Genomic DNA, 19,009 nt, shown 5'->3' on the forward strand with positions numbered 1-19,009 from the left:
TTCCTTTTATAATCGGCTTTAGTAACTTACTTCTGAGGGAACTAAACCCCAAACTAAATCTGATAGGACATTATGACAGTTACTGAACTGCCTCGAGTAGTAACCCGAACCTGCAGCGTTTGTTTCTTTTACAACTTCAACAATCATACTCCACTCGCTCATTAGGAAATGTGGTAGATGTTTAAAAATCAACTTTAGTGATAAGTCAAGGCTTTTATGGTAGGGTAGCATTACCTAGTCTGAGAATTAGTCTATTTTCTTCAAATAAGTGGATTTTATGATGGAAAACAACATGAACCTTCTCTGACAGCTTGTGCCAGAGCAAGCAAGTAAAACCATTTTCAAATGAGGGGAGGAGAGAAGTGAAAATTAAAAAGCTGCATTGGGCATTCTAACTTCAGAAAACGAGACAAGGGATTGGGAGCAAATTAGGACTACATAGGCAAAGATGACTAAAAGTGAGAATTTCAAATTCTAAAATATCCTTAATAGTCATCTAAAAAAATCAAAAAGCACTCTGCATCTTTATATAGCCCCACTTTTTGAGCTCTGAGAAAGAATGGCCAGTCAGTGAGTTTGCCATTTCCCTCACCTTGTGCTTGCAGCAATTTGGTAAAGCAACAGTTTCCATCAGTCTTTTGATGCCCTATGAGAGGCGCACTGACTTTGCTCTTGGAAGTAGAACATACTACCTTGCTCAGAATTCTTTTTAGCTTGTACAAAATATTGTTGCAGACATGTATTTAAGAAATATTAATTTCCTTCATTACTGTTACAAGAAGTAATATGCATACATTTCTTAAGAGTATCTTTTTATGAATAAGACTTCAGGAAAATGGAGCATTATAGTACTTGTAAAAAAAAAAAAAAAAAAAGAGGAGCAAGCTTTGAAGTGAGTTCTTGTAGCAGTAACTGAGGTTTTTATACAGACTGTAATTTATCAGAACAACTCCAAATTTACACAAACCTCAACAAGTCCATTTTAACTGTACTGGAATAGCTGAACTTAGTTCAAGAAAAGATGTTTAGAATGAATACAGCTTAATCAATTTAGCTGGTAAACTAAGAAGAATATTCAGTAAACTCCATTAAAATGAATCCAACAGAATTGGGAATGATGTAAAACAACCTGCTAACTTTCTAGACATTATTATTCCAATTAGGGTTTTCTTCTAACATAAGGACATAGTTTTAGAAGTTCTTCAAAAAGTAACCAAGAACCACTGAAATTTGAATTTTGAGAATTATTAGCTTCACTACAGTATAGCTTTTTTTTCTTTACTATTTGTTTAGAAACTAATAAACAAAACCATTTTCTTTGGTTTATGCTTAACTACATTGTATTAGTCAATTTTTACTGTTAGTCAAGCTTCTATCCCCAATTGAAATTAATACAGATCTTTTCATTGTAGTGTGTCTCCAATTCTCAAATTATCTCTGTTAAAAATAAGAATTTGCTCATACCATGATTTCCTGTTAAATAGTCATGTGTATTTACTGGTATGAAGGGTAAAAGTTTTGTACAATAATTAAAGTAAGTGATATTTCCAATGGCAGAACTACAAAAAGACACCAAATAAATGTTAGTTCAAATGACATTTGAGTTTATGATGATCTTAAAAAAAAAAAAAACACCAAAACAACACAATGTCTAAGCATAGTAAAATACAGTGTAAAACCCCGTAAAATTAGACAGTAAACGTGGGAATCCTGCACTTACAGTAGGAATGTACTGCACAGCATTTACATGAAAGCCCGTTAAATTTGAAACAATGCAGACAGCTAGATTTACCTGGATGTAAACGCCACTTTAAGGTGTTTAAACAAACACAAAAATGAGACAATGACGTCAGGAAAAAGGCCTTTAAAACAGGCCATCAGCCTAACTTGACTTTCCAAGTAAGAACATCAGCTTCACAAAACTGTGACACTAATGCAGTTTTATGTAAAGTACCCTTTGACACACAAGCTGTCAATTACGCTATCACAGTCTTTTTTGACCTACTCCCTTTTAAATAGTTAGGGAGGAGAGTCAATAGTAGCTCAAGTTTTAATTCAGTAAGTACCTTGTCTGTTTGCAAAGGAACATTATAACACCATAAAATTATATTTTTATGGTATTTAGAAAACTGATAAACTAGTTTCTTTTTTTTTTTATTTTCTCTTTTTAATACATAAGTTCAAAACTTCATTTTCTATGTGTCTTTGCAATAGTGTTTTAGCCAGTGTTGCAAAAAATGGTCACTGTGGACTACCTCACATTGTTACTCAGTTGTGCAAGGTATTCCCGCAGTTCTTTTGCAGCTTGGAATCTACCATATCGCTTCTTTGGGTTGGCACACTCATCCAGCAAGGCCTCAAGTCGGCCATCTTTGGCAATTTCAGCTGGGGGGTCATGAAGTAGTCCTCCAGAAGTGCCACGCCATGTGGCATGTCTTGATAAAAGGTTCTGACAAATAGCATAATAATTGTGGTCCACAGTGACACGAGCACAAAGAATCTCTTTTGAGAAGGACAGACAAGCTTCTTTATCACAGTCATCAAATTTGCTTTCATACCATACATCCCAGTTTTCAGGTTTATCTGTGAAATATAAGGAGACAGTAAAAAAAAAAAACAAGTGAGAGAGAGGAGGAAAAAGCATATGTGCATCTGAATACAATCAGAAGATCAATACACAGCAAACTGGAAATATTTAAGCTATAAATCAACTTTGTTTAGATGAACTCTTAAACATTCTAGTCTAAGATTGCACCTGACAGTTTCATATACCCTTCTGCTAAAACGGTTCTGGCAATACAAAAAATAAGGGAAAGAAAGGAAGAGGGTAAAATAGCAAGAAGAGGGAAGCAGAAACAACAGCACACTGAACACATGAAATCTACATTCACACACATACCCAGAGGAAAAAATGTAGCACAAACGAGTACAAGAGAATGATTCACAGCTGAAGTTAAGAGAAAAGCAAACAAGCAACATGATTTATTTTAGCAACATCAATTTGGTTTCTCCAGTTGCCCTGGGAACTAATGCCGGCAAGCAGTCAACTGGTCTACTAAAGAACAAAAAAACCATCACGAAGTAATTGCCATAAATTTCTGAAACATCCAACCTCTTACTTTAGACATGGTAGTAACTGAGAAGTACATATAAAAAAGCAGATGCATTACATATAGCCTTTGAAGAAAGAAAAAATTCAACAAAAAAGAGGACATTTACATACATGCATAAACTCTTCTTTATATATATTTTAAAAGTTATCAAAATCTGAAGGTATAACTACTGGCCTTGTCACAAAGCTTTCTTTGACTTAAAGCCTCACTTACATAAAATACCTTATGCAATAATAAGTAAAAGGTTACCAAGTGTGAGATCTCCTGAGTTCTTACCACTTTTTGTTAGAAAACTTTCATTTCAAGTTTCTAGATTACTACCAGCTTTGAGAAAAGGTCCTTATCAAGGAGTGTCAGAGCTTTGCAGATCTCTTTTAGCATTGTGATGTACAAAGAAAAATTTATCTGTGTTTGGTAGTCTCTAAGCTGACTACTGGTCTACTCATTTACGGTGCACTGCAAGCCAGACTAGAAACAAAAGCGTATTGAAGGGTGACTGCTAAAACTGTAAAAATATGATGTAAAATTTATACAATGAACAGCAGACTCAAAATGGAAAAAAAGCTAGCAAAGGAGAATGGGGAAAAAAGGACTTCAGCAAACTCAACTACGATATCCCATATAGAGTACAATTAGATATTACTGCACAATGCAGTTGGACAGAATGTACGTATTCAAATATCTAAACAGGCACATTAATCACTCTAGACAGAGATTGCTTAATGAAACTTTCCAGGATATAAATGAAATCAGTATAAAATGTCAAGTTTATACAAAGACTGAGAACTTGCTTGTGTCCTAATCTGTTTTCTGTGTTCTTGATTAATTGTTACATTACAAATCTTGCAGAAAAATCCTAGTTAGTTCCAAATTAGCCTGAAAATTATAGACAACAGATGTAAACGTGACACTTTCTGCATTCTTCTGCAAGATGCTACTTGCTCCTATTCCATGTACGCATCAACTTTTTCAGAGCTCATTTGGTAATCTTTGTGTCTGAGCACTTCAGATGTGCTCCAAAAGTCAAAGTCTTAAGTAATATTATTTTAAGATGGTGGCAAGGTGAAAAAAAAGAAAAAAAAGAAAGAAAAAGAAAGTTTATTTGTGTGGCCTGTAAGTACTAAAGTAAGTGTACTGCATAGCCAAGGTTTTCTTGGTAGACTCAGATAATTTTAATCTAAGATCCTTGAGAAGGTATAATAAATCTAATACAAGAAATAAACAAAAAAAACCAAAACAAAAAACCCAAAACCCCACACCACCAAAAAAAACCCCAAGCCCCAAACCATACTTCCTTGGAGAAAAATGTGTAGATAGAAAATATAGTCTTAAAGTTAATTCAGCAGCACAGCATATGAAGTCTATTTGCAAAGCTTAAAAAAATCCATTCACCCAAAGCAAACTGGAATCACCTGGCCTATTGCCAGGATCTTCGGCAGAATCTAGGGTTTCATGTTCCATGTCTCTAGCCCTTAGGTCTGTAAAGTTTTCCCTATAAGTTCAAAAGGAATACAAACCCATGTAATGCCACTTTGTCCGACATCTCTCTTGCTGCCACTGCTCTGAGCTTTTACAGTTGACAGAAAGATGAATGAATTTTCACTATTCCCATTTGGAAAGAGCATTAAAATTACCCATTTCTTCAGCTCCATTATTACAGAGCACCAACCTGAACAACTGAGCCAGAGGCAGGCCATGTAACTAAGGCCAAAGCAGGCAGGAAGACTGTCTTGTCATTCACAGAAAACAGAATGCCAAGATTTCCATCCTTACAGATGTTTGAAAAAGACAATAGGAACCTCTCTCTTTTAGCTACGGTAGACAAGGCCATCAGCCAGCCCGTCTGTCTATCTGTCCATCCATCTGTACCAACCCATCCAACATCCAAACCCCCAGCTCCCACCCCCACCTCTCCATTCAAACAGGATTACAGAGATTAAAAGTATATGTAAATCAAGTTCAGGTAAACTCAATGCTTCATAAAATTGACAAATTGGTCAAGTTAATCAGTAGTCTAATTGCAAAAGAAAGCTAATTGGTTTTTTAATTAGTAGGCTAGTTATAAAGCCAACAAAATGGGTATTTAGTAACTACACGTACTTCAAATATTGTGCTTGCAGAGAAAAAAGCAAGAGACATGGGGTGAAGCAAAGGGAGAGAAAGAAGACACTTACTCTGTCTGATCAACCTTTTGTCTGCTACCAGAACGTTTTCTGCATCTACAATGATAACTTTCCCATCTCTCGGTCCAACTGCAAAGTTGTCAAAGCTGACGTCAAGGAGGTAGAGTGCAAATTCAAAGTCATTATTTGTCAGTTGCTCAGCTATTTCCATTAATTGCCAGGCCAGATCCACTCGTTTCTCCCATGGTGCATTAAAATAACTCCACAGCTCTTCTCCAACGTAATTGACAGCCACCATTCTTCCGCATGCTCCTAAGTACTTTGCGAACGGCCAACCCTCATCAGATGGAAAACTCTATATATAAAAAGATTTTTTAAAAATTTCATTAGTACAAAACATCTTAGATTTTAAAAGGCTGTTCAATAAAATTTAGAAGAGACATCTGTAAATACCCATCAACGTGCATTTCCGCATACTTCTAAGTTTTGAAGGGAAAGAAAAAACAGCACAAAATGTATTTACGTGAGCAAGAGGCCCTGCTGGACTACGAAAGAGCCATGAAAGACCTGAAATAATATACAACCCTTATCTAGCTTTCCATACACTATAGATACACATATATATATTCACATACACATGCACAATTCCACCAACTATCTTTTTCTATTGGTGTTTTATACACATCTGTTGTACTAATGCAAGTATACTTCCCACCAAAACAGTTATGCATCTGATATTTTTAATTAAAACTAATTTTTTAATAACCTAAAGGAAAAAGCTTTAAAAAGTGACACCTCCTTCTCTCCACCACCCTCCCTTCCCATTTTTCCCAGTTGACTGAATTCCTTTGAGGATCCTCTCACTTGAAAATCTCTCACAGAAAGGATTACAGAACAGATTAAGGTATAAAAGCAAGCTTAGGGTTTCTTATGCCTCTAGTACTCCTTAACAATCGACCTCTTGAGTAATTGCTACATACATACTATGTGCTTATTACACACAGCCACATAACATTTTTATCAAAACTAAAATCTGTCTCCAATAGTAGCTTTCTTGGAAGTTAGCATAAGAGACTAAATAGTAATACCATACTACAAGCAATTAAAAAAAAAAAAAACCAACAACCAACCACAGTAGCATATTTTTCCTACTTGAGTAGTGCTGAATGTGTCCTAAGACTTCAATATGAACAGACAAGCATTTAAAAGATATCCTCTATACTATGCATCAGGAAGAAGCCATAAAAATATCAAATTAAAAAGCACCAAATGCATAGACGTTAGCGCTGTTTAAGAATATAATGTACACTATTTTAAGAATTAGGAGATACCACTATGTGCACATGCTCCTTCCTCGTGCACTACCTTACTATCATGTCACCAGAAGCAACTCATAATGAGTTCTGCAATGATGATGTAGCAAAGGTTTTTACCACACTTGGGTTGAACAGCATGGCGGGTTTCAGTCTGAATGGGAGCTTTATACCTCCTGGAATCCACAATGGCAAAAAACACTTATGGTAAATTGAGAAAAGAGACACTCGAAGGAAACATATCACGTAGAACAGATCTGAACTACAAGACCAGTCAGTGAAGAGGTGCCCAGCCCTCACCCATCTGTGTATGTATCTCACTTTAAAAAAAATCTAGAAAAAGTTAAGAATGCTTACATACCCAATCACCATAGCCTTAGAATGCACACCTTAATTTTACCTATGCCTGTGCTTCCTTTAGTAACAAATTTTTGATCATTTTACCTTAAGCACTAGGCATCAGCTGATGCTAAGCCAAGGTTAGAATACTGATGTTGTCCAGAAACACTAGGAGCTCTGTAATACACAAGGAACGGCAAGTCACATTTTCTCCCAAGAATTAATACTTATTCTTGAAATGCAAACCGCAAAGTTAAAGCTATATTCAATTCACACACTAAGACTTCAGCCTTAGTGAAGCCCTGAAAAAACAAAACAGGTTTGCTTAGATAGTCACGATAGTCAATACAATAATATAATTCACCAATACGCACTCCAGCCTTTACTCACAAAACTTGCTTTCATATGTCACTAGTTGTTTTCTGTGTATGCTCCCATGGCAGGAACCAAGTTTCATTAAAAAGACTACTAACTGGCCTCTGACCCGAAAGGTCATTAGATCAACAAATCCTCTAGCAATATCCAAGAGGAAAATGCTTATAGCTGTCTTCCCTACCCTTTAAAAGATGCTGATGGTAAATACACAGGAAGAAAAAGTAAAACAGGAACACTTGCTTGACACTGCAACAATAGTGTCTCTTGGTTCTATCAAATTTTCAAGATTTCACAACAGCTGCAGGTTTCAGGAGATAAAAACCAAAATCATGTGGATGGATTGTCTCCATCTAATAAGTTATTTCACTACAAAACTGGAATCTTAGTTACAGAATTTTTAACTACAAATGCTACTAACGAAAAGGTTTAATAAAGCACACCAAAGCCTCTGGGAAACACAAGTGCTTCCATGGTGCACCTTCTCCAGCAATTCATAGGCAGCTACAATTCCATTCTCACCCTTTCTGAATCATCTTAAATTGTAGAAAATTTACCTGATTACATTTTCTGATAAATACAGCTTTAACTGATTTCACCAAGTATGCATAACATTTTCACACTGCTGCATTTTATGAGCACTGAGTGCAATATATTCAATTCAATTGCTACAGCAAAGATGGCTAAATATTTGTATTTAAGCACGACTTTGGACCACCCCACTCCTTTTCTTTTCCACCCCTCTCCTTTCCTATATTCCAGTCCTGCTCTGCTTATGCCTTTACCTGCCTTTGCAAGTACAAATTTAGTCACAAATAGTTGAACCTAGCAAAGGTCATGCTACCATTGGAAGCGAAGGTGTCCATCCCTCCCAGCCCAACAACCACATTTATTTCAATCCCCTCCTTCATGCCATTAGGAAAGCAATGCAGCTGGTACTTGCTGGGCTGGTAATCAGTTGGATCAGTAGCCTGATGCAGCTCATCACATCCCCACAGCGTGCTAGTACTGACAGAAGGAAGGGAGAAGGCCTGAATAGCCAGGTGCAGAAGAGAGGAAAGGAGCTAAGAGGGCCTTTCCTTTCCAGCAGCAGCAGGGATTTATGTAATGGATTAAACTGTTTTTGAAAGTACAACGTTAGTCACAATGGTACACTGATCTTCAAAACATCAATTATGCTTCCTACATTGTGTACGCTGAATTTCATTTCAAACAAGAAATTCCAGAAGCTGTTCGGTTTATTAAGAAGTGAACATCCCAAACATTACTAGTAAAATATCTGCATGCCATACTGTAACACAGATATATTTATAACTCTGAGGCAATAAAAAGATCTTTTGACAACAGGAGTGTAGGGAATCCTGCCAACATCTGCACATGTACAAACAACATCTCTTTTTTGGCTCCCTTCCAACTGGTATGTAACAGCCACATCTACACTTCATTACCCAAGTCAGTAGCCGAAGAAGGGGATAAAAATATGTACAAGTGCCTCATTCAGCAGTTTTATATTCACTCAGTGAATTTGACAAGAATATTAATTGAAGTGCAGATCTGTTGTCTTTGCAAGCACAGATTTGTAACTTTTTGCCCTATTCTACTTCGAAAGCATTTTTCTACATGAAATTGCAGCTAATTTAACATGAGGATTTTTTTTTTCTTCATGTATTAATTTTTTTTAAGCCAGGAAGACATGAATACATTTGTATGGTTATTAAACATGCTTTCCATTAAAAACTTGCGTTTAGAAACAAAAGACATAGTAAATAGCTGTCAAAAATCTCAGATTTCTGTAGAGTAATGCATAATTTTAATTCTCAAATTATTAGTAATATAAATATTTAATTAGATAATTTTGTACTTGAATACGCTATTCTAAGACTGAAAAATGTGCACTTGACAATTAAGATAAAAACTAAGCTCTTGCTCAAAACCAGAAACAGCTATCTGACAAAAGAATCTGCAGTTCTGATGCACCCACTCACATTTCATCTGTGAATACACACACAAATGCCATGGAAACCACAGACAATTAAGCTTTTAAAAGTGTTTTAAAATACAGTAATGCATATGAAAAATTACAAACAGGTAGCTTAGTGCGTCTTCTCTCATTAAAGTTGTTACCTTTCTTTATTCCCAGAGAAGTATGTATAATCTTCTAACGGAAAGATGGAAAACAGTAAATATGACAAAAACTTCTGCTACCTCCATTCTCAATGACACATACATCAAAAAAAAAAATTCAGTTGCTCTAATTAGCGTAGCTACAAGATATCTCTCTAAGCAAGGCTTAAAAACCTAAGCCAACCCTGTCAAAGGGAGAAAGGGCACTTTGTTCCTAAAAGAATAATACTGCATTCATGTCTTTTTTAAAAAATACACTGTAGTCTCAGAATAAATATTGAGAATTAATAGGGTGAATTTATCATTTCACTGAAGCATAAAACACAGTATCAGTGAATTTGTCTCCCTCACTTCCATCTGTCTAAACATAAGAAGATATACATATCTGCCACTGGTTTTGAATGTTCAGAGCTGTGAATTAGATTGTGCAGTAAAGACTCACCAGCTTGAAGCTGATAAGGCCTTTGTAGTCTGCAATAACACAAATCCCCTTTGAATTAAACATTTAAAAGAATATTAGTTTATCATAATCAAGCACATAATTCATCCTAATAGTCAAGTCCAAAAAAAGCCGAAACAGTTGAAGTAACAACTGACATCTTTGAGCTACTGTTTCACTGTACCATTAAAAAAATACAATTTTCATTTTCAAAACCATTATTTAAGATGCTACATGTCGCTACCAATTTTTGTATAAAGTGAGGTCCATCTAAAAAAACCAACCAAACAAAAAACCAAAGAGCTACACCTTAAATATGACAGAATTAAAAAGCAAAACAAAGTGGGGACTCTTCCTATTCTTTATGATTCTAGAGACCTTCATGGCAAAATTACACTCTTTGTGACAACTTCGCTAACATCATCCTACTAAACTGTGTTTGCCCAGGCACAAACCGGCATGGCAAGTAGAATTTAAATAATATGCTCTTCCTCAAAAGGAAAAAAATTAGTTTGCTCTCACAGAGTACTGTTGATTCTGCAGTGTAAACAGAAGTAGCACTTGTATTAGTCACCAAGGCAAATAAGTAAAGCTCTGTAACCACGCAGACCTGGAGAGCAGATTTTACAATGAAACGCTTCAGATCAAAGGAGGTTAAAAAGCACAGTCCAAACGCAGATGCCTTCTTTTGTCAGGAATTGATCTGAATTCTAGAAGACATGTAGTCAAATGTATTTGCAAATGCTAGTGAGTATAATGAAAACACTTTCATTCTCAACTATATGCCAAATCATTTGACATTCGACTAAAACTCCCACAGAAGTTAAGCATATACATATATATATAGCCTACACACACAAAGTAAAGAGTAGATTGTATTGAATATTCCAAATATTAGTATTCCCACTGAAACTACATTTCTTTAATTTATTTGACTTTTGTTCAGTTTTATTACATTTTACACAGTTACTACATACAATTCACGCCAACAAAAGGTACATATCGGGCTTAACTGACACACTGTAGGACAAAAATACACAGACAACTCTAAATATAAACCCACTCAGAAGTTGCTGAATAATTAAGTTGAACACTTGAATTGTAAGTTAAATTTCACGTTAGCAGAGGTATGTCATTTCTCCAAACAAATTAATGAATAACGATTGAACGCAAGAAACAATGTATAGAAAATTTAATGCTGCATTGGTTGTTACCTGTTCAAATTAGTTTGTAGTTCATAAAAATTTATTCAGATTAAATTTGCAACAGATGAAAATGATCAGTATCTACTTCTCGCTAGTCTGGAACATACCAATATGATGAAGTCCTAGCAGAGATGGCCTACACTTATTTCTGAAAGTTAATTTGCAAAATCAAAGAGACTAAAACAAAGCCTCAAGTACTTAAATCAGGAAAGTAAAATACAACTCCCCCTCTACGTCACACATACCCAAAGTAAATGGACAACATTGGTAGTTTAAGGTTTGGAATGTGGAATAATACACTTCTTTTTTGTGTAACTGGAAACCGCTCTGAGTTACAATTTATCACAAGGATTTCTACTTAAGTCTGTATAGTGATTTCTCAGCAGCCTCTATATTAAGACAGATATTCATCTTAATATATACCCAACAAATTCTACACCATTCTAAAATATTCATATAACTTTACTTACATCTCATCACTTTAGGAAAGTTTCACCAGAAAGAAGGATGAAAATAGTTTTGATCATTTAAGGAACATAATTAAACACGGTAACATAACAAGTAGAAGCCACTTCTGGCCTAATATGTACATTACACACCACTGCAAAAAATAACTCTTCAATTTTCTATACAATCAAATCAGTGGAATATTCTCATAACACAAGGCTACTCAATTTTAATTTAAAAAACCAATATTTTTTCTTTTTCAAAATGTACACAATGCAAATTAAGGAATGGACAAGAAATTCACCTCCTTTCTGTGCAACACTTAAAAGCACACAAAACAGGAATCAAGAAAAACTAAAGGCTCACTTTAACATCTGAAATTTAAATCCCTCGCTTTCTGAATTATCTTTTTAACCAGTGTCAACTATTTGTGCAAAAAAGAATTTTAAGAAAAGTTAATACCCAAAAAGAAAAAAATAAAAATCCATTTACTCATAAAGTAGCACTGGATATTCCTTAAGCCTAGTTTACGTTTAATGCAAAAAGAAAAAATAGCTTCCAAACACAAAAAATAGTCCAACTGCATTGGAGTAATTTGAAGGGAGGAGGAGGTAATGATTTAAAATCATCTTCAGCAGACTACAGTGAATCTTTAAAGTGGAATAAAACATGAAATTGCAGATAATCAATTTTTGATTAAAAAGCCTCGAAACAACTGGAGGTAACGTAACTATTAACAACTGACCTCAAACAACTATGTTTTAATGATCAGAGGAAAACATCCAACATTTTAAAATGCAACATACATAGTATGTCAAAACGCCAGTATCTCTATGAGCCAGTTCTTAAATAATACAAGTCCACTGGAGGACACATCAGGTAGTGCAGACAACTGCCTTAAATCCACTACTTGGTATTTAGCATAGCAATTATGTACCAAAAATATCAAATTGAGTAATGAAAAAAGTTTAAAAGGCACCAAGTATTAAAACTGGATGGCATTCTACCAATGTATTTAGAATAGAACTACAGAAAATAACCTATGACTAGAACAGTGTGTATGATTAAAAAAAAGGAAAAAAGAATTCCCAGGCAAGAAAAGTTGCCTGTTTACTTCTTACTGAGTTATGTACGGATCAGCAAAATAATTCTGTAAAACATTTGGCTAAATTGCTACTTTGAGTGAATTCAGCGCAAGAAATTGTTTCAAAGAGATCACAGATAATGTTTTAATATATGTTTACCAGATGTCAATTATTGTTCTTCCCGTAACAAAACCAAACACAAACCCCAATGATGACATGAAGAAAAACCAGAAGAATTTTAGGTTATGCGGCAACAGACTGTTCATGTAGAGTAATTATACTATGAATAGAGATACAGCTGTTGGGTTTTGTGTTTTGGTTTTTGGGTTTTTTTCCACAAGGAATAACAATGATCAGAAGCTGTGAGAAAAATAAAGTCATTAAGCTTAAGTATTTAGAAAGCTAAATATGTATCTGAGAGAAGGGCAAAAATTTACACAATCTATTAAAAAATGCATAAATACTGCTATTTCCCATATAGGTACTGGAATTTTTCTTAGAGTCAGAAAAATAAGTGTCTTTGAGACTTGTAATTTACATACAAGATACAAACGTTCACCATCATTTTTTACAGAATTTCCATTTTACACGGGTTTTTAGAAGCTATAGCTTGAGACAAAGTTGCATATGAGACTGGATATGGATATAATTCACAGACACCTTCTATAGTTTGAAAAAACAAAACCGCATTCCTTGCAAGCATTTTATTTACCTTTATTTTAATGGCAAAGCTTGTGTGCAAACTTCAAGTTTGCTCTGAAAACAAAGCAAATGCACTGTCATTTTAATAGTGCATCTGGTGGTATTGTACACCAAATGCAATAGCCAGCACAAAGGCAAGAGTATTGCAAGACCAGCTCTAGATGCACTTTTGTCACAACAAGTAACAGAACTTACGTTTCAGTTTCTCTGGGACAGATGTAATCTGTCTTTCACAACTAACTATCAGATCTCAGGAGAAATACAACCACTTTACTGAAAAAAACCACAATTTTCTTATCTACACAATTTTCTTATCTAGAAACAATTTCTTACTTCAGCAGTAGTGAGTTATACCAGAGTCTCCCAAACTCACAGAACAAGGAATTCTCCACTTTGCTCTGTTCTTTGGGCGTTGTTGGCTTTGGAGGTTTTTTTCATGTTTAAGTACAAAGCTCACAGCTTTGCCACAGGTCTCCGTGTGTTGGACAACGCGTGGTTACACACTGTGGCTCCCAGCATGGCAGCTATGGTGGCACAATGACAGTAGCTCAAAAACTGTTAAGAGACAGTGGCTCTTAACTGGAAATCTGGAGGCTGATAGAGATCAGTGCAGGAGTTCTATGGAAAATAAGACGTACGTCTATAGAAAGCTTAACTATTTCTCCAAATCTTTCTTTTGAACTGCCTTCATTTTGGAAAAAATCTTGTTAGGAATGGGGTGGGGAAGGAATTTTTTTAAGAGTCAAAGACTGAACAACAATCTTAGCCTCTACGGAAATTAATAATAGGCAGCAAACATTTTTGGGTCTACAACAGTAAGTTTATGGTTCTGTTTGCCACTGAAGATAAAAATTAATCATGTTACTTCATAAAGTTGAATAACATCCATTATTTGAATGCACATCATGGTTAAAAAAATGAAGATAGTTTCTCCACTACAGTTATTTTTAAAAGACAAGCTAGAAGGTGTCATAGAGTGAAGGTCATGGAGCGAGGACAAATCTACTTACAACCATGCAGGTTCTACGAATTCGGCAAGAAGTGAGTATTCACACTGCACTCAGTCTGTAATCCAATTTATTTTTAAGGCTTTGCTATTTCTTCACAAGGGAACTTTGGCCGACCTATCTTTGCAAGTATTTCACACACATAGTCATCATATTCAATTACGGATGAGATGCCATGCACAGATCCTACCCTCCAGGTGACTCCTACTTAAAATACTCTGTCTTCCACTAAATGAGTGGAAGAGAAGAGCAGCAAGTTTTGTTGTTGCTTTTGTCTGAATAAGCTGTTCATGTTTACATAAAGTATTGGTTTAGATGTATCAAATTTTACTTACAGATCAAAATTTACTTCAGTAAAATGTATTTTCCTTTACTGCAGGGAAAGGACTATTAGAAAGAGGAAGGAAAAAAACCCAAACCTATCAGAAGTTAAATCTTAAACGTTTACACTTCAAGTTAAAAAATTCTTTCCTCAATCCTCACATACAGGTTGTTTCATTCAAATGTGAATCCAAATTAAAAAAAAAAAAAGTGAGAGGATTTAAGTACTGACTAGTGTAGCAAGGTTCTACAAAAGTAAAAATAATACTTTAATACCCAGAAAATATGTAAACTGTACCGAATAATAATGCAGCTGTCCTTCCATTTGATTCGTCAAGTAAAATGGCGAAAGGGGCTGAATTCTTCACTGAGTACACCTATGCAACTGTTTAACAAATGTGGATAAAGAAGGTTAACAAGAAAGCTATAAAAAATACAAACACTGAGTAAGGATTACAATAATTAATCTATATAAAACTGTACTGTTTTACTACTGTTAAGAAATTTGTAACGAAATTGTATCATGCTATGGGTTAAAGCCCCACCCGAAAACTTCCTACAGCAAAAGCTGTAAATCTGTTCTGACAATATGCAGTTTGTAAGCAACAGCACTTTAGGAATAATCCATACTCGAAACAGGCTTCAAGCTAAAATCCCAATCTCTGATAAGAAGTCATATAATCCACAAACTGCTAGCTCTAGTAGATGATTAAAGTGAATTTTCTACTGTAAATCAAAGATCAAGCTTTAAATTCAGTGCCTTTTGGTTTTTTTGGCTGCTCCTATAACTTAATTAAATAACACAGAACTTTAATGCACTGAACACCAAGAATTTAGAAGTTATCTCTGCTTCTAAACCAAAACTGTTATTCATGAGTGTTTTAAACAGTCACAGTAGTGTTTCATGAAAAGCTCAAGACAAAAACTAGCAGTTCTTTTTCTTGTGCCTTCCAGTGATAAACAGCATCAGCTAAATGCATTTTTTTCTTTATTTATTTGTTCTAAATTAATTCTGATTCTTTACACGACGCCATGCCGGTTTCCTTTCTTGGAAACAGCTGATTTTTAGAACAAGCCTAAAAGTATCATTCTCGTGACAATATCTGCCCTTGTCAATGCTGCAGAAACTATACCATAAGATGTTTTATGTATCTCATGTATAAATAAAAGCAAACTCCTCAGTAGCTTGTTATCACTTCTGGAAAGTAATTTCATCTCTCATAAAGATTACCTTGCATCTTGCCATTGCAGCAGCTGTGTAACACAGAATTATCCATTCCCTACATGTTTCTCGGGTAGAGGCTGAGAATGGAGTGGTGTGTGACACGTTACGCAGATGAGAAGAGTCCATTCAGATTCATATATTTAAGGTATTTCATTCCCAACTAAGGGAAGGTATTCAAGCCTCCAGGACCCATTAACAAAGTTGATGAACGCTTCTTCTGGAGAATACATTAAGAGTGTTTCCACACACAAAGCTGTCCCAAAGTTCTCCAGAAATATTTTCCAGGATATGCCTATTCATCAAAATTTACAAGATTCTGCAAAACACTTTTGATCTGGTAAGAGGTGACAACTCTACCATACTCGACTGGCAAAGGCTGCCTCACTTCCCACCAATTTGACCTGCTCTGCTCTCACCAGTACTTTCACTAAGATAAATGGCGAGCAAAGTGCTTGTTCAAAGTTCACATCCAAAGATTTTCATCTCTTCAACAGATTTGCTTGACAGCCTCAGGGCTCATCTACAGCTTATCAAGAAGCTGACAGGAATCAAGGTTCTTAAATCAACCACTGCTGCCCACTGCCTTTGATCCACACCACAACAGTAAATGCTGCAACTGTGCTGTACCTTTTGTCTGTAAAGAAAACATTACTCCTACAAATTACGAAGAAACATACACAGCTGTTTTCTGGCCATCTAGGTCTATGCTCAGTGTGTTGGAACCAGTGTTGAAAACCAAAACTGCAAGTGGTATGAAATGCAGCCAGAACAAATCAATTCTCAAAGAATTTCCAAATATACTCAGCAAAGCAAAGTAGTTTTGATTTTCTGACTTAAGTGGAGTTTCCTTTTTCGCTGTGCTCAGGAGCAACTTTATGGCAAAATGGAAGAGACATACTGTACCCTAAGTCAGCTGGGAAGCAAACCGGAAACTTTGAAAATAAAACCCAAGAGCTGTACATAGAAAGACTGAAGGGCAGAAGGCATACTACCCAAACCCATATTTTTAATTAAGTAGAGTTCATAAATGCATTCTCTAGAAATTAATCAGTAGGTGAATTTGCTAGAGGGTAAAGCCTGCAGCACTGCTTTTTCGAGCATTAGATATTTCTTGGCCTCTCACTAGAGCAACAGCAGATGTTTATAACAGTAATCATGCAGCAATACTTTCAAATGTATTTGCAAACATTCTTTTTATCATGCACCAGATAAAAGCAAGGACAGTTCAGTAGTTAGACTAAACAATTCCAAGTCCAAACTTGCACACAAAAGGCGTACTTGGAGTTCCATCAATAGTGTTAAGAGCCGAAATGCAAAGCTTCCAATCTAAGTAGACATGCAATAGAAGCAACTGAGTGGTGCCACAGAATAAAACAGCTTCCTACAAAGTTTTCACCTAAAAACATACATCACATGTTAACGAACAAATTTCTGGTCTGCGTACATAACCAGTCCTCCTAACTAAAGAATATAAAATCAGTAACTGCTGAAATGAGAATACCGTTCACTCATTTGTCACTCCATTTTCAGGCTACGAAATACCTAATTTTTACCAACAGAAAAACAAAAATTATCTTTAGTTCACATAAGAAGATAACATAGCACCCGAGTCAGTTTTTGACAAGGAAAGCACAACAGCATTACAGTAAAGTCTCTACCCACTACACATTAAACTAGACCCTAAGAAACTGATCACCGATTCCCATAGCTGCCTGGGGATATATGTATTATGGGAGATGCCACAGGATTAAAGCCTAACACTTAACTGTGAGAAAGGCACAAATCCACCAGAAAGCATCACCCCGCCTTGCTTCCTGCAGAATAGCTGCTTGCTTTCACCCTTCGCTGCCCAAGAGAAAAGTGAGCTCCCTGCCCAGACGAGAAAGGCAAGAAGGATGGAAAACAGAGTTAGAGCCGTGAGGCACGGCAGCACCGAGGAGGAAAACAGATCAGGAAAACGCACAAAGTCTTTGAGGAAGAAAGAAAAACTATGAGACTGAGTGTGATAAGGAAACACCTCCTGCCCAGAGTGGGAACCGGAGACCCCCTCCTCAGCCCACCCAGCTGGTACCTTTACATGAGAGTCACTGTCCGGGCAGAGACCCAGAGGAGGACCCCAGCGCTTCGCCGGCGTTCCTGAGCCCAGCTTTCCCAGGCGCCCCGCTCTCCCCGGCGGAGACACGGCGGGGGAGGAAGGGCCACGGAGGGCGCTCGGCGGGGACCGGGCTTGCAGCAAGGGGCCCGGCGGCCGCTGCCCGTCCGGGGCGGGCGGGGGCGGCCGCGCAGCACCAAGGAGAGCAGGCGGGGGCGGGCGCGGGGCGCGCTTACCTGCAGCACCAGCGGCTCGGGGTTGAAGGCGAGGGTGATGAGGAGCTGCATGCGCTCCGAGTCCTTCAGGTTGCGCAGCAGGAAGCTGCCCGAGTCCTTGGTCTCGGCGTAGCGGCGGACCAGGCGGTCGAGCAGGCGCTGCGAGGGGCAGTGCACCAGGTCCGACCAGCCCTCCACGGCGTCGGGGGTGAGGAGCCGCACGTCGCCGTTGAGGCTGGCGAACTCGGTGGCGTGCAGGGCCTGCAGGAGGTCGCAGCGGCCCCTGCCGGTGGCGCGGCGGCAGATCTTGGTGTCGATGTCGGCCAGCTCCTGCGCCGAGCCCAGCCGCTTGAGGACGACGCGGCGGCTGCCCTCGCGGGGCTCCCCGTAGCGGGCGAAGTAGACGTTCTTGACGTTGAAGAAGTCGAAGAGGCGCAGGCGGCCCCAGCTCTCCAGCCGCAGCTGCCCGTTGAGGAACTTGCGGCACCAGCTGGTGCCCCAGCAGGCCGGGCACTTATTGAGCTGCAGGAACCGCCGCTCCGACAGCTCGTTGCGCTGCAGCGAGGCCAGCAGCGAGTGCGTGTTCAGCACCAGCGCCGCCGCCAGGCTGCCCAGCACCGCCAGCTTCACGTAGCGGTACAGCCGACCCAACTTCAGCGACACCAGGCGCAGCATCGTCCCGCACGGCGCCGGACCGGACCGGGCCGGGCCCGGCCCCGCCGCGCTCGCTCCCCGCCCCGGCCGCGCCGCAGCTCCGGCACCAATAAACTCTCCGCCTCGCCGCTCGCCCGATAAAAGGCGGCCAAGTTACTGAGGGGACGGCGGGGAGGGGGAGGGTAGGGGACGGGGGGAGGCGCCAGCAGCCCGCCGGCCCGGGCGGACCCGCC

At 38.0% G+C, this 19,009-nt stretch overlaps 1 protein-coding gene across 2 annotated transcripts; it reads right to left on the reverse strand.

The window, feature by feature from the left end:
• Positions 1-1,589: 1,589 nt before the first annotated feature.
• DIPK2A (divergent protein kinase domain 2A) lies at positions 1,590-18,797 on the reverse strand. Of its 2 annotated transcripts, none has more exons than XM_074153595.1 (3): positions 18,144-18,797; positions 5,288-5,591; positions 1,590-2,583 (listed from the first exon to the last, which is right to left on the reverse strand). In XM_074153595.1, exons 1-3 carry the CDS (start codon positions 18,795-18,797, stop codon positions 2,252-2,254), a joined length of 1,290 nt encoding a protein of 429 aa, XP_074009696.1. In that variant the 3' UTR covers positions 1,590-2,251. The 2 variants fall into 2 exon arrangements, with proteins under 2 accessions (XP_074009696.1, XP_074009697.1); XM_074153596.1 differs by lacking the exon at positions 18,144-18,797 and adding an exon at positions 14,889-14,975 and having other exon boundaries at positions 2,170-2,583.
• Between the last annotated feature and the right edge of the window lie 212 nt (positions 18,798-19,009).

Source organism: Numenius arquata, chromosome 9, assembly GCF_964106895.1.
Source record: "Numenius arquata chromosome 9, bNumArq3.hap1.1, whole genome shotgun sequence".
NCBI lineage: Eukaryota > Metazoa > Chordata > Aves > Charadriiformes > Scolopacidae > Numenius > Numenius arquata.